The sequence below is a fragment of the Dendrobates tinctorius genome, unplaced genomic scaffold (genome assembly GCF_039654945.1).
Source record: "Dendrobates tinctorius isolate UK_male_01 unplaced genomic scaffold, ASM3965494v1 ptg000070l, whole genome shotgun sequence".
NCBI lineage: Eukaryota > Metazoa > Chordata > Amphibia > Anura > Dendrobatidae > Dendrobates > Dendrobates tinctorius.
The window spans coordinates 95,455,625-95,471,322 of NW_027361738.1; the positions used below are offsets into that span (position 1 = coordinate 95,455,625).

The window sequence follows — 15,698 nt, forward strand, 5'->3', positions numbered from 1 at the left end:
TTTTACACAAAGCAAGGAGAAGGGCGAACTACATGGCAGGCAAACCATAGAGCAATCACAGGATCAATGCAAGAAATGGAAGTCCCAGGACCTACAGTACTGGCAGAATACTAATCAAGCGGCAAGAGCATGAAAATGGGTGGATTTGCAGGACATTAAGTTTTACCTTTTGTGGGATATGAAGACGACGAGATCACGGTTTACTACAGTTTATGTGTAAAAGGACAGATAAAAAGAGCAGAATGTCTTGGAGTGATGTATACACCATCAGGCTTTATTACAAATATCATGATACTGGTAACAAGACTTTTACTGATAAACGCTGGAAATCGAAAACAGTACAATGGCGACCAAGTAGAAAAAAAAAAATCTCCAGGAGTCAAAAACAGTATCGACAAATTCAGCAATTTATAACAAAAAAAAAAATAATCTGAAGACCATGTAGCAAAAAACTAACTTAAAGAAAAAAAAAAAAAGTATCTTTTAAGTTGTTTGCTGACCAAGTGATGTATCAGATGAAGCCAGACATGAGCAACCTTTGGCCCTCTGCCTCCTGTAGAACTACAAGTCCCAGAGAACGGCTCTCATAAGCCCCGCGATGACCCAAGAGCCGCAGGTTTCCCAGTGTCGAGTTCTTGGTAAATTTTAGAGTTTAAAATCCTACATAGAACTGAGAAATAACTTGGCTTATATTACACCATATACTCCAATCACATCCAAAGCTGCGTTCACATTGTCCTCGGCTGCTTTTCTCGTCTCTGCTTTATGTAATAAAGGTAATGTCGCTTCTAAAGCAGAAACTAGATGTATCGAAATGTAACACAGCAGAGATCAAAGCATTGGAGCAACAGCCCGGACCTGGTCTGCTCCCTCCCGGGCAGGTTGGCAGTTGTAGTCTCCTTGTAGGATGCAGAACAAAATCCAAGTTGTTAGGGATTTTACATCGTGAATGCATCTTTGGAAGGGATTAGAGGAAGCAAAAAATGTGGAAAAAAAAAACAACTCAGCACCGCGTGTAGATTTATACCTCATTTCAGATGCTGCGATCACAACTGGCAAACGCTTTCTGGCAACGTTGGAAATGGAAGATGTGTATTCCTGAGAACAAATACACATGGCATGGAGGCTGTAGGGCGATGGCCTTCAATCAGAAACCCCCCAGCTGCTGCAAAACTACAACTCCCAGCATGCCCTTAAAGGGTTACAGAGCTGGAGAGCCCTGGTTGCAGCTAAGTGCTGTACAGAAGGGGGGGAAGCAGCTGTCAACGGTACATAGACTGACAGTGAGGGGATGGACGCTGATCGCGGGGGGGGGGGCGCATGGTGCACTGCTCCAGCCTGCAGCAAACACACTCAAAGCCTAGGCACGGCGGCAAAGAACAGTTTCGACAGCCGGTGGTCAACATCATTTTTTTTTTCTTTTTTGGAGGAGACTGTACAGCAGCAGCAGTTCTGAAATAAAACCTGTTATAATAATCCAAAACACAAAAGCGTCCGACAAATAAGAATAAAAAAATCTGCTCAATAAATAGGAGTTTAAAGGGAGCTTCATTTTTACAAACCTTCACAATTCTCTCAGCTGTTTCTTAGCAACAGAGTGCACGCTGCCATGGTTACCGTAGAATGTTTCAAATTTGATTTGAATGTTGCCAAAGGAGAAACTGACAACGATCAAACTGACACAGCTATGGCCTAAGGGGGGCGGAGCATGGCACAAGGACTCTCCAACAGCCAGGTCATGCTCCGCCCCCCTGACCTCTGCATAATTCAGGGTCTGGGGTCTCTCTCTAGTAAAGCAGGGTTCGTTATTGCAGCCCAGTCTCATTCTCTTCACTGAGCTGCAATAACAGACACAACCTCCTGGACAGCTGTGGCGCTATTTGTGGAAGAAAGCAGATTTTCTTTTTCTAACCCTAGACAATCCCTTTAAGATTTTACAAACTTTCAAAATTGTGCATGATAAAAGTCAGTTTACTTCAGTTGCAAAATCTTTACAGGTTTAGGCAATGGTGTCTGACAGATAGGGGGTCTGTAGCACCCGCGCCTGTCTCCAGATCCAAAATCAAGATAGCAGCGCAGCCACTTCTCCATGACAGTAAAAAACACACAGCATCCATCTGACATTTATGGCATCGTCTGTAAGAATATCCCTTTAAAAGGGATGCAAGATCTGGACAGTCCACCTGACTACTCCCGCCACTGCCGAGGTGGCCACTGCTGGGGAAATTCAGTATATCATGGCACTTGTTCACATCAATGAAGCGGTAAAGGAGGGTACTCCACATTTGGGGAGACTTTGCTTTTTTCTTAAATGCATGTATTTGGGGCTAAAAATCATTTTTACAGTTGGGTTCCTTTAAAAATCTTGCACCGTTTGACTTTTTGATTTCCTTCACATCACAAAGTAGAATCAGCCGAGAAATTAAAAAAAAAAATAAAATAAAATAAAAAGAGACAGTTACAAGCTCTCGTCTTGGACCGTTGAAACGAGCTCACTGACTAATTCTTAGTTAACTCATTCTTCAGTCAGCAATAGAAAGAGCTATGGAAAGCAAAGGGTGCAACATTCAATGAAATCCAACTGTAAAAATGGTCATTAGCCAAAAAAATACATGCATTTGGGGAAAAAAATAATAAAATCTAATGTAGCGGTCATTGTCGGTACTGCAGCATGTCACCTATGTGGAAAGAGTGGTAGCAAGCATGTGAGACCACCACTACACTCACTGTTGTGTGTTTGTGTAGGGGTAGAAGTGCCCCCCTTACGTCGCTGCTCATCGGTCCGGCTCACTTTTCTCTAATGTGTGTGTAGAGCGACTGACTCTCCATCTTTTTACCCAACTCCCTGTGTCAAATAATAATGTGCATTTATAACGGTCAGGCCTTAAATATCCTGACACACAGCTCCAAATCCCCTGCATAGAGTCGAATGACAAAATTGTACCTGCCTGTACCCACCACTAGATGGAGCTCACATTGATACTGTATACAGTGAGCTCCCTCTAGTGGTGGCCTCAGGAAAGCAAATATTTTATGCAGTGGAATTGAAACTCAGTATCAAAAGATTAAAATCAGGGATACAAAAAGCACTCCAATCGCTGTTAAAAATAAAAAAAATAAAAAAATTAAGTTTATGGTGGACATTTCTTTTAAGGCTTTGGTCATTTGGGGAACTTTTTAAAAGATGTCAGTCCATCTAAATGACAGCTGCAGTCCACAAGAGAGCTGGATGCAACTTTAAGTGTTCCGGACGGTAGCTTCAGAGTTAAAATTGAAAAGCAGCGCTATAAAAAGGGTCTGTGGCCCCCTCCCCCCCCCCCCCAGCCGAAAACTGGAGCTTTGAATACATAGAAGCAAAAAAATAAGTTTTACAGGCGGGGGGAAAAAAAAACCAAAAAAAAACAAAACACACAAAACCCAATAAAAATGTACATCAGCCATGACCCAACTGTTAAAGGGATGATAGGGAAGGGGGAAAATGTAGCAATTCCTCCGAAATGACAGATACGGAGGGGGAAAAAAAAAAAGATAAAAAAAAAAATCAGAATAGTGTTGTAACCAGTTGCGGCCTGTACAGGCCTGTAGGGCGAAGAGCCAAGTGTCACCACAGTTTTTTATATATAAAGTTTTGTTCGCTTTTGCTAGACGGTAAAAAGAGAAAAAAAAAAAAAAAAAAAAGAGAACAGATTTGTAAAGTGTTTTTGTAGTTTGTGTTACAAAATGTTTTTTTTCTATTTTAAGTCAAACGTTTGTAAAGGCACTTCATTCTGTAGAGAGGTGGGAAGCAAAAATAGTCACACTCCCCAGGACAGGTCAACTGCCCCGAAAGGATGGAGGCGCGGGGGGGGGGGGACGTCTGCATAGTGGCCAACGATAACCAAGCGTGGGGAGGGGGGGGAGGAGGATACATCCGTTGGAAATTTTTAAACATTTGGCGTTTTTTTTTTATTTTTGTCTTTTTTTTTTATAAAAGCCTGAAAAGTTCTTATTCATTGTATGAAAATTAGTGAAAGGCGCTTTCTAAAAATATTAAGTTTTTTTTCTTTTGTACTTCCAAGTCCGTCAAAAACAACCTTAAAAAAAAAAAAAAAAATTGCCCCAATGCAGACTGAGCCTTTTTTTTTTTAGAAATGGCGGTATAGGGGGTAGGGGTCTTCATCGCCGCTAGAGCCTGCTGGGAAGAACAATGGCGTCCACCTCTTCCGCTGTGGCACCAGATGAATCTTCGGAGTCTTCCTTCAAGCATTTACCGCAGAAGTGGAGAAGCAAAGAGAGGGAAAATGGGAATCCGAATGAAAGAATTCGAGGGGCGCTCCATAAGGGCTACCTATTGCAGAGTTTGTTAAGCAGGTTGTAAACGTTCTCTTCTTTACTCAACCCTTCGAAGAAAGGAATCAGATCGAGCAATTCTGTGTCCGACATGTCATCAAACCAAGACTGCACCGGCACCTATAGGAGGGGAAAAAAACAAAATGCATAAAATAATAAATAAATACAATGATACAAAAGTAGAAAAAATAAAATAAATATAGATGGTAGTGGTAGAAATATCTAAAAAAAAACCCCCCACATAATTAGTAGTAGTAATAAAACAGTAAAAAAATGAACAAAATGTAATAAGCAGTAAGAAATAATATATAAAAGTGAATGTGTGTGTGTGTGTGTGTATCACCAACCAATCACGAATCATCTTTCATTTCACCAGAGCTGTTTAAAAGAAGCTGAGCTGTAATTGGTTGCTATGAGCAACAGTTTTCCTTGCCACCAATCACTAAGCAAAGAAGCTGAGCTGTGATTGGTTGCTATTAACAATAGTTTTCTCACTCCATGACAACACCTCAGCAGACACTGCCATGGTGGGAGAGATCTACTATCCCCGGGAACATAAGCTCCCAGCCATTGTCTGCCCCTAGAAAGGAGCAAATAGCACATGACAGAAATGAATCCCCCCTCCGTGCCCAAATCCCCATCACACATCCTCCATCCCATAGGCACATCTTCCCTCTTAAATGGATAACCGGTATGGAAGTTTGGATGTGGGATACTAGGTGTAGTAGTCCGGTGGCTCTGGCTGATGGGATGATGTGGGATATTAGTGGTAGTAGTCCGGTAGCTATGACTGATGGGATGATGTGGGATATTAGGGGTAGTAGTCCGGTGGCTCTGGCTGATGGGATGATGTGGGATATTAGGGGTAGTAGTCCGGTGGCTCTGGCTGACGGGATGATGTGGGATATTAGTGGTAGTAGTCCGGTAGCTGTGACTGATGGGATGATGTGGGATATTAGGGGTAGTAGTCCGGTGGCTCTGGCTGATGGGATGATGTGGGATATTAGGGGTAGTAGTCCGGTGGCTCTGGCTGACGGGATGATGTGGGATATTAGTGGTAGTAGTCCGGTAGCTGTGACTGATGGGATGATGTGGGATATTAGGGGTAGTAGTCCGGTGGCTCTGGCTGACGGGATGATGTGGGATATTAGGGGTAGTAGTCTGGTGGCTTTGGCTGACGGGATGATGTGGGATATTAGGGGTAGTAGTCCGGTGGCTCTGGCTGACGTGATGATGTGGGATATTAGGGGTAGTAGTCCGGTGGCTCTGGCTGACGGGATGATGTGGGATATTAGGGGTAGTAGTCCGGTGATTCTGACTGACGGGATGATGTGGGATATTAGGGGTAGTAGTCCGGTGGCTCTGGCTGACGGGATGATGTGAGATATTAGGAGTAGTAGTCCGATGGCTCTGACTGACGGGATGATGTGGGATATTAGGGGTAGTAGTCCGGTGGCTCTGGCTGACGGGATGATGTGGGATATTAGGGGTAGTAGTCCGATGGCTCTGGCTGACGGGATGATGTGGGATATTAGGGGTAGTAGTCCGATGGCTCTGGCTGACGGGATGATGTGGGATATTAGGGGTAGTAGTCCGGTGGCTCTGGCTGATGGGATGATGTGGGATATTAGGGGTAGTAGTCCGGTGGCTCTGGCTGACGGGATAATGTGGGATATTAGTGGTAGTAGTCCGATGGCTCTGGCTGACGGGATGATGTGGGATATTAGGGGTAGTAGTCCGATGGCTCTGGCTGACGGGATGATGTGGGATATTAGTGGTAGTAGTACAGTAGCACTGGCTGACGGGATGATGTGGGATATTAGGGGTAGTAGTCCGGTGGCTCTGGCTGACGGGATGATGTGGGATATTAGGGGTAGTAGTCCGATGGCTCTGACTGACGGGATGATGTGGGATATTAGGGGTAGTAGTCCGGTGGCTCTGGCTGACGGGATGATGTGGGATATTAGGGGTAGTAGTCCGATGGCTCTGGCTGACGGGATGATGTGGGATATTAGGGGTAGTAGTCCGATGGCTCTGGCTGACGGGATGATGTGGGATATTAGGGGTAGTAGTCCGGTGGCTCTGGCTGACGGGATAATGTGGGATATTAGTGGTAGTAGTCCGATGGCTCTGGCTGACGGGATGATGTGGGATATTAGGGGTAGTAGTCCGATGGCTCTGGCTGACGGGATGATGTGGGATATTAGTGGTAGTAGTACAGTAGCACTGGCTGACGGGATGATGTGGGATATTAGGGGTAGTAGTCCGGTGGCTCTGGCTGACGGGATGATGTGGGATATTAGGGGTAGTAGTCCGATGGCTCTGGCTGACGGGATGATGTGGGATATTAGGGGTAGTAGTCCGATGGCTCTGGCTGACGGGATGATGTGGGATATTAGTGGTAGTAGTACAGTAGCACTGGCTGACGGGATGATGTGGGATATTAGGGGTAGTAGTCCGGTGGCTCTGGCTGACGGGATGATGTGGGATATTAGGGGTAGTAGTCCGATGGCTCTGGCTGACGGAATGATGTGGGATATTAGTGGTAGTAGTCCGATGGCTCTGGCTGACGGGATGATGTGGGATATTAGTGGTAGTAGTACAGTAGCACTGGCTGACGGGATGATGTGGGATATTAGGGGTAGTAGCCCGGTGGCTCTGGCTGACGGGATGATGTGGGATATTAGGGGTAGTAGTCCGGTGGCTCTGGCTGAGGCGATGATGTGGGATACTAGTGGTAGTAGTCCGGTGGCTCTGGCTGACCGGACGATGTGGGATATTAGTGGTAGTAGTCCGGTAGCTCTGGCTGACGGGATGATGTGGGATATTAGGGGTAGTAGTCCGGTGGCTCTGGCTGATGGGATGATGTGGGATATTAGGGGTAGTAGTCCGGTAGCTCTGGCTGACGGGATGATGTGGGATATTAGGGGTAGTAGTCCGGTAGCTCTGGCTGACGGGATGATGTGGGATATTAGGGGTAGTAGTCCGGTGGCTCTGGCTGACGGGATGATGTGGGATATTAGGGGTAGTAGTCCGGTAGCTCTGGCTGACGGGATGATGTGGGATATTAGGGGTAGTAGTCCGGCGGCTGTGATGGGATGATGTGGGATATTATAGTGAATGTGGCTATGCACTCAGAGAGAGATTATATATATATATATTTTCATTATAATTTGTTATAACTAACCGTAGTTAGTTACTGTGTCCGGGCAGCGCCGGGCTCTTCAGCTAGTGTAATATAAAGTTAAATCATACAAATACACACACACACACACATATATATATATATCTTAGTAACAGTATAAATAGCAATAATAATAAAAATGATAAAATACGGAATATACCAGTAATCAGTACTATTAAAAATTGTCTAAATAGTAAAATACAGAAATATTAGTAATATATAATGTTGCTACTTGTACAGTTTAACAGTGAATTAGTACTACTAAAAACAGTTTAAAAAAAGGTAAAAATTATATCTTTATTAAAATCACGTAAAATTAGTAATAAAAAATTCTGCAAATGTAGCAATAATATATTAGTTGTAAAAATATCTAAGAAATATATAATTTGTACTAATAAAAAATAGTATAAATAGCAATAAAATATAGTAAAAAGAATTATGCAATAGCAGAAAAAACACAAATGTTATGCTTTTTATTTGTGTATTAGTAAAAATAGTATAAAAAAATAAAACCATTAATAAAAGTGGTAGAAACGCTAATGGTAATAGCAGCAAAAATGATTAATAGTAACAACATAGCCCTGTTGTAAAATATGTGTTATATAATTTTTCTTTCCTCAACCTCACACAACTTTATACAATATAATAATTTTTTTGGTGCCTCCCATGCTGACAAATCCTATCCTATCCTGTGTCATTTTTTTTTTTTATTGATACATAAAGACCTGTCACCGGGACAAAAGCCACCAGGTTTTGCTCCGATTTTGTTCCCGCTGCTCCCCTGACTATTTCATTTTATTTTTCTTGTGGATGTAAAGTTTTTATGCTCTTTACAAGGGGTGTGGCACACAGGATCCTCGGGGGCGTGATTTCAGGCTGCTCTGCATTATTACCTTGTGTGCTTACCGCCCCCTCTTAAAAGACTGAACAACTTAGCATTGAATAAAAAGGCGCAAACCTCCGCCAAATACAGCGGACAACCAGCAAAACAGTATATCCCGGTGAGCAGCTGGAATATGCTGTCTATGGTGGTACAAGAGTTGGAGGGGAGCTGTGAAATCTATTGTGAATGGTGGATCCTGTGTTGTCTACTGTATGTAAAGTTGTTCTCAATCATTGTACAGGAGGAGAAAGAGGTGCGCTGTGACATCACCTATTGTGAATAGTGGATCCTGTGTTATCTACTGTATATAGAGTTGTTATCAGTCATTGTACAGGAGGGGGAGGAGGTGAGCTGTGATATCACCTATTGTAAATGGTGGATCCTGTATTATCTACTGCATATAAACTGTGTTCCAAATTATTATGCAAAAAGAGTTTAGGAGTGATAAGGTTAGAATTTTTTTGTTAGTCCTTTACACTAATTGATGGTGATGTGTGTCAGGACTCTTTATATCACTGAAAGCAATTGCAGATACCTGTGCACATTAGTTTGGCAGGTGTGTCCAAATAAAGGCAAGACTACTGAAGGAGGCTGTTCCACATTATTAAGCAGCCGACATTTTTTGCCAAAATGGGAAAGAAAAAGGATGTGTCGGCTGCTGAGAAGCAACAAATTGTGGAGTATTTAGGTGAAGGCATGACTACAATCAACATTGCCAAGACACTTCATCGTGATCATCGCACAATCAAGAAGTATGTCGCTGATTCCCAGCACACACGTGTGCGTGCTGATAAGGAAACATTGAGGACTCTTTCCAACAGGCAATTGCGTCAGGTTAAAAGAGCAGCTGCAAAAATGTCTTGTCATAGCAGTAGACAAGTTTTTGAAGCTGCTGGTGCCTCCAACGTCCCCCGAACAACAAGATGCAGGGTCCTTCAGAGGTTTGCAGCTGTGCGTAAGCCGTCCTGTCCACCACCTCTATCCACTGCACACAAGCAGAAACGACTCCAGTGGCCAAACGAGACATGAAGACTGATGAGTGCCGTGCAACGCTCGATGGTCCAGATGGATGGAGTGGAGGATGGCTGGTTGATGGACGCCCCATGAAAACACGGCTAAGGCGCCAACAAGGAGGAGGTGGAGTAATGTTTTGGGCTGGAATCATGGGGAGAGAGATTGTTGGCCCCTTTAGGATCCCTGAAGGGGTAAAGATGAACTCCATAATCTATGTGGAGTTTCTAGAACAGCACTTCCTGCCATGGTTCAAGAGGAAGAACCGTGCTTTCCGAAGCAAGATCATTGTCATGCCTGATAATGCACCGTCTGATGCTGCAAATAACACATCTGCATTTCTGGCTGCTATGGGCATAAAAGAGGACAAACTTATGGTGTGGCCACCATCTTCCCCTGACCTCAACCCCATTGAGAACCTCTGGAGCATCATCACAAGGAGTGTCTATGATGGCGGGAGGCAGCTCACATCTAAGCAACAGCTCTGGGAGGGGATTCTGTCCACAGGCAAAACAATGGGAGCACAAACCATCCAAAAACTGACAAATTCAATGGACGAGAGAGTTCAGAAGCTTCTTTCCAACAAGGGTCCTATGTGCAAATGTAACATCACCGAGAAGAAAGTTTTGACTTGAAAACTGTTTGATTTCATTTTGTAATAAGCTGATAATGCTTATCATTCCACAATTCACCATTTTTTTGTTCAAAATAAAACTAAAAAGGTTGAAAACTCTGCTGTGCATAATAATTTGGAACATGTATTTTGAGTGTTTCTTATTTTTAAAAATATACTGTTTTCATAGGCAGTTTGTTCAAAAACATTGCAATTATACTAGAATATTAGATGACTGGAAAATAACAATGACTGCAATTCATATAGGTAATTTAGAGAAAATATGAGGAAATATTTTTTGCATAATAATTTGGAACACAGTGTAGAGGTGTTATCAGTCATTGATAACTGTGGGTAAAATCCTGGAGGGTTTTCTAAGAGATACTATACTGGAGTATCTGTAGAAGAAGAACCTCATGACCCAATATCAACATGGGTTTACAAGGGACGGTTCCTGTCAGACTAATCTGATAAGCTTTTATGAAGAGGTAAGTTCCGGACTGGACCAAGGGAATGCAGTGGACGTGGTGTACATGGACTTTTCAAAAGCTTTTGATACTGTGCCACACAAAAGGTTGATACATAAAATGAGAACAATGGGGATAGGGGAAAATATGTGTAAGTGGGTTAAGAGCTGGCTCAGGGATAGGAAACAAAGGGTGGTTATTAATGGAGCGCACTCGCACTGTGTCACGGTTAGCAGTGGGGTACCACAGGGGTCAGTATTGGGCCCGCTTCTTTTTAACATTTATTAATGACCTTTTGGGGGGCATAGAGAGTAGAATTTCAATATTTGCAGATGACACTAAACTCTGCAGGGTAATCAATACAGAGGAGGACAATTTTATATTACTGGAGGATTTATGTAAACTAGAAACTTGGGCTGATAAATGGCAAATGAGCTTTAATGGGGATAAAAGTAAGGTAGATCAAACAAGATGTATAATTATATGCTTAATTGTAAAACACTGGGCAAAACAGTCACTGAAAAAGACCTGGGAGTATGGGTGGACGACAAACTCACATTTAGTGGCCAGAGTCAGGCAGCTGCTGCAAAGGCAAATAAAATAATGGGATGCATTAAAAGAGACATAGAGGCTCATGAGGAGAACATAATTTTACCTCTATACAAGTCACTAGTGCGACCACACTTAGAATACTGTGTACAGTTCTGGTCTCCAGTGTATAAGAAAGACATAGCTGAACTGGAGCGGGTGCAGAGAAGAGCGACCAAGGTTATTAGGGAACTAGGGGGTCTGCAATACCAAGACAGGTTATTACACTTGGGGTTATTTAGTTTGGAAAATCGAAGGCTTAAGGGTGATCTTATTACAATGTATAAATATATGCGGTGACAATACAAAGACCTTTCTAATGATCTTTTTACTCTTAGACCTGGGACAGGGACAAGGGGGCATCCTCTACGTCTGGAGGAAAGAAGGTTTAAGCATAATCACAGACTCGGATTCTTTACTGTAAGAGCAGTGAGACTATGGAACTCTCTGCCATATGATGTTGTAATGAGTGATTCCCTACTAAAATTTAAGAAGGGACTGGATGCCTTTCTTGAAAAGTATAATATTACAGGGTATATACACTAGTTTCCTTGATATTGTGTTGATCCAGGGAGCTAGTCTGATTGCCGGATGAAGAGTCGGGAAGGAACTTTTTTCCCCAATGTGAAGCTTGCTGTTTGCCACATGGGTTTTTTTTTTTGCCTTCCTCTAGATCAACATGTTAGGGCAAGTTAGGATAGGATATGGGGTGAACTAGATGGACTTAAAGTCTCCCTTCAACCTTAATAACTATGTTACTATTGTACAGGAAGAGGAGGTGAGCTGAGACATACCTACTGTGAATGGTGGATCCTGTGTTATCTACTGTATATAGAGGTGTTATCTGTCATTGTACAGGAGGAGGAGGTGAGATGTGACATCTATTGTGAATGGTGGATCCTGTGTTATCTACTGTATATAGAGGTGTTATCTGTCATTGTACAGGAGGAGGAGGCGATTAGAGACATCACTAAATACAAATAGTGGATCCTGGGTTCTCCACTGCATGTGGAGATGTTACCTTTCATTGTAATCCTCCCCATGATGATAATGAGATTGTATAGGAAGTATGAGTCTAGTAAAAGGCCAAGTTGCCATGTGAAAATGTTTCCCCCTTTTCAGATTTTAATATGGAAAATTGAAGGGACAAAAAAAAACCCAACATTTTTTTTTTATCTTTCAAATATACATTTAAATAAACTATTAAGAGAGATATTCTGGACTTTAAAAAAAAAAAAAAAAAAAAAAAAGTGCCCAAGCACTATCTTGGCGGGTAGCTGTTACCCACCTGCCAGTTGCCTGTCTCTGACAGCACATAGCGGTCACAAACGTCTGCAGACGTCACATCAGCAGAGCGGCATTTTCTTTCCCTGTTGACATGGCGGGAGTACTGGGTCATTGTGATTGGCAGCCGGCTCCTCGCTGCCCAAATGGGAGAAGTCAGCGGTCAGTCAGCATGACACCGGCAGCCCAGGAAAAGAAACCGCTGCTCTGCTGACAGGGAGCAGCCGAGTCTCCGGCAGGAGCGGTCATTGAGCAGCAGCGGCTACGACACACAGGTGGCTACCTCCATTAGTAACGTCATGCCCGTTACTGTTTAGCCACATTTCTTTTTTTTTTAAACCAAAGATTTTTATTATATTCAAATGTCGTTATAATTACATTCAAGCAAAGCTTTCAAATCATCTTCATTGCATATAGAAGAATACACGACATTCAATTTCCTCCCCGTCATAAAAAGAAAAGATAACCTAACCCGACCTCCTCCCTCCCCCCCCCTTCCCAACTGCAATACAGACTTTCTCAATGTGATTGTCTCCACTGTAACCACATGGCCCAGAGTTTTTCAAAGTGAGCTTCCGTATGTCGCCGTCTATAAATTCTCTCCTCCAATCGGATTACGTTATTCACACGGATAACAAACTCCCCAGTCGTTGGGGGTTCAGCATCGATCCATTTTTGAGCTGTCAGCTTACGGGCAATATATAAGAGTTTTGCTATGATGGACTTATAGGCATTCCCCACCGACACCTCCTCCACATACCCCAACACAGACGTTACTGGGTCCCTTCCTATATCACATCGGTATATCTTCTCAACAAGCCCTATAACCTCCTCCCAGTATAATGAAAGTCTTGGACAAGACCAAAGCATATGGAGCATTCCCGCAGGTTCATACCCACATCTTGGACACTCCGCATTATCCCTCAAGCCCATTTTCCTCATAAGTTCTGGAGTCTTATATGTTCTATGTACAATATATATTTGCGATATCCTACCTGGCTCACTCAAAGAGAGTTTAGGTATATACTCTAAAATAGACTCCCATGTATCATCTACTATTTCCCCCACTTCTCTCTCCCATTTAGATTTTACTGTTAGAGGAAACCCAGTCAAGTAAGAATATAATAAATCTCTATAGATGGTAGATATAACACCTCTCGTACCCCCGGACGCACACACATAGTCCAATACCACATCCCTCTGCACCGTCATATTCATTATCTGTTTCTGCGCTTGAAATGCATGCCTGAGACCAAAATATCGAAATTCCCCACTACATGGGAGTCCAAACTCTTCTTTCAAAACAGTAAAAGACTTGATCTCAGACCCCTCCAATAGTTGCCACACATATTGCAAACCTCTCCTCTCCCAATCAATAAAGTCCTTCAGTTTGTATAGTTCAGAAAGGTTCACATTATCCCAGATAGGGGTGTATGTCGTCAATTCCTCAACTCTTCTAAGAATTTTGATATGTTGCCATATTTTGTGCATTAGTCCAAATGTGGGCATGTCCTTCCCTAATCTCCCAAAGTTTCCTGCTTCTAGACTCTGTACCAATGTTCTCTTGTTGGACAGTTGGGCCAAAACTCTCCCCATAACGCTCAAGTTCCCCTCCTCTCGCCAACCCCTAAAGTGCTGCCCCTGCGTTGCCACAAAGTATATCCATGGATTTGGCGCCGCCAACCCACCCTCTTCCTTCCCCCTTTGCAGTATTTCCAATTTAATTTTTGCTTGTTTTTTCCCCCAAATCAATTCTCTAAAAATGGTATTAATTTTGTAAAATTTTTTCTTGGGAATCCAAACCGGGGCATTATGGAGGACGTACATCAACTGAGGCATCAGAATCATTTTAATTAGATTTGTCCTCCCCACTATTGATAGTACTAGCTTACACCACGCTGTCATCTTAACTTTAAATTTAACTAGTAATGGGTCCAAGTTTAGTTCGAGAAATCTAGATATAGGCATAGATACCCATATTCCGAGGTATTTAAATTCCTTAACTACTTTCAAGTGTCTAACTACCCCCCCCCCCCACATCTTGATCTCCCAGCTCTCTATCAATCCCCATGATACATGACTTGTCCCAATTAATTCTCAATCCGGAAAAGTATCCAAATTTCCCTATAAGGCCCATGACCTCAGTCAGTGCTTCTCCGCCGTCTTTTAAGAAAAGGAGTATATCATCCGCGTATAGGGCGATCTTTTCGTCCCATTCCCCATATCTAAAGCCTTGTATTTCTTTGGAGTTACGAATTTTAATCGCTAACGGTTCCATCGCTACAGCAAACAATAACGGTGACAATGGACATCCCTGACGAGTTCCTCTGAACAACCCAAATGCCTCCGAAGTCTCCCCATTAATCCTAATATATCCTTTCGGGTCTACATACAGTAACTTAACCCAGGAGATAAATCTATGCCCAAATCCCATACATTTCAGTACTGCCCATAAATACTTCCACTCTACCCTATCAAATGCCTTTCGTGCATCCAGTGAGACCACCACCCTTTCCCCCCTATTATCTGCTGGAATTTGAATATTCAAAAAAAGTCTTCGCAGATTAATGGCGGTGGATCTATTTTGTAAGAACCCTGATTGGTCTGGATGTTTCAATTTGGGGACAACTCTAGACATTCTTATCGCCAACATTTTGGCTAGTATTTTAACATCTGATGTCAATAACGATATTGGTCTATAGGATTCTACGGATGAGGCATCCTTCCCTTCCTTAGGAATCACCACGATTACAGCCTCCCTCATAGATCCTGGCAATATCCCTTTCTCTACTGCCACCTCAAGTACGTGCTTAAGTTTGGGTGCTACAATTTCTATTAATTCTTTGTACACTTCTCCTGGGATCCCGTCAGATCCAGGTGACCTGTCATTTGTTAATGATAGGATAGCCTTCTCTACCTCTTCCACAGTAAATAATTCTTCCAAGTTTTGTTTATCAATATCATCTAACTTAGGTAGCTCTATCTCTTGTAAATATCTATCCATCTCCAGATCCGAGGCCCTCAATTCCGAGGTATACAGTTCAACATAATATTCCTTAAAACACTCCAATATCCCGGTGGTATCCTTATGGACTGCCCCATCTTTAGTGACAATTTCATATATTTGTGAGGGTTTTTTCTGTGCTGCAGTAATCACTGATAATAAATGTCCCACCTTTTCCCCCTCTTCATAGAACAATGCTTTTTGGAATGCCCTTTTCTTATCTATCCCTTGTAGGTATAACTTATTTACTTCCTCTTGTGCTTCTTTTAATGCGTTTTGGGTGTCGGCATTGGGTCTAACTATCATTTCTTCCTCTGCCCTACTAAGCCTATCTG

The 15,698-nt window shown here is 42.7% G+C and overlaps 1 protein-coding gene across 2 annotated transcripts in view; it reads right to left on the reverse strand.

The window, feature by feature from the left end:
- Window positions 1-253: 253 nt before the first annotated feature.
- LOC141095821 (CTD small phosphatase-like protein) overlaps window positions 254-15,698 on the reverse strand; it is a 52,541-nt gene continuing 37,096 nt past the window's right edge. For both annotated transcript variants that reach the window (XM_073582162.1, XM_073582161.1), the window contains one exon: window positions 254-4,449. In XM_073582162.1, coding sequence (XP_073438263.1) covers window positions 4,324-4,449 — 126 coding nt within the window. In that variant the 3' untranslated portion in view covers window positions 254-4,323. The remainder of the gene's footprint in view (window positions 4,450-15,698) is intronic.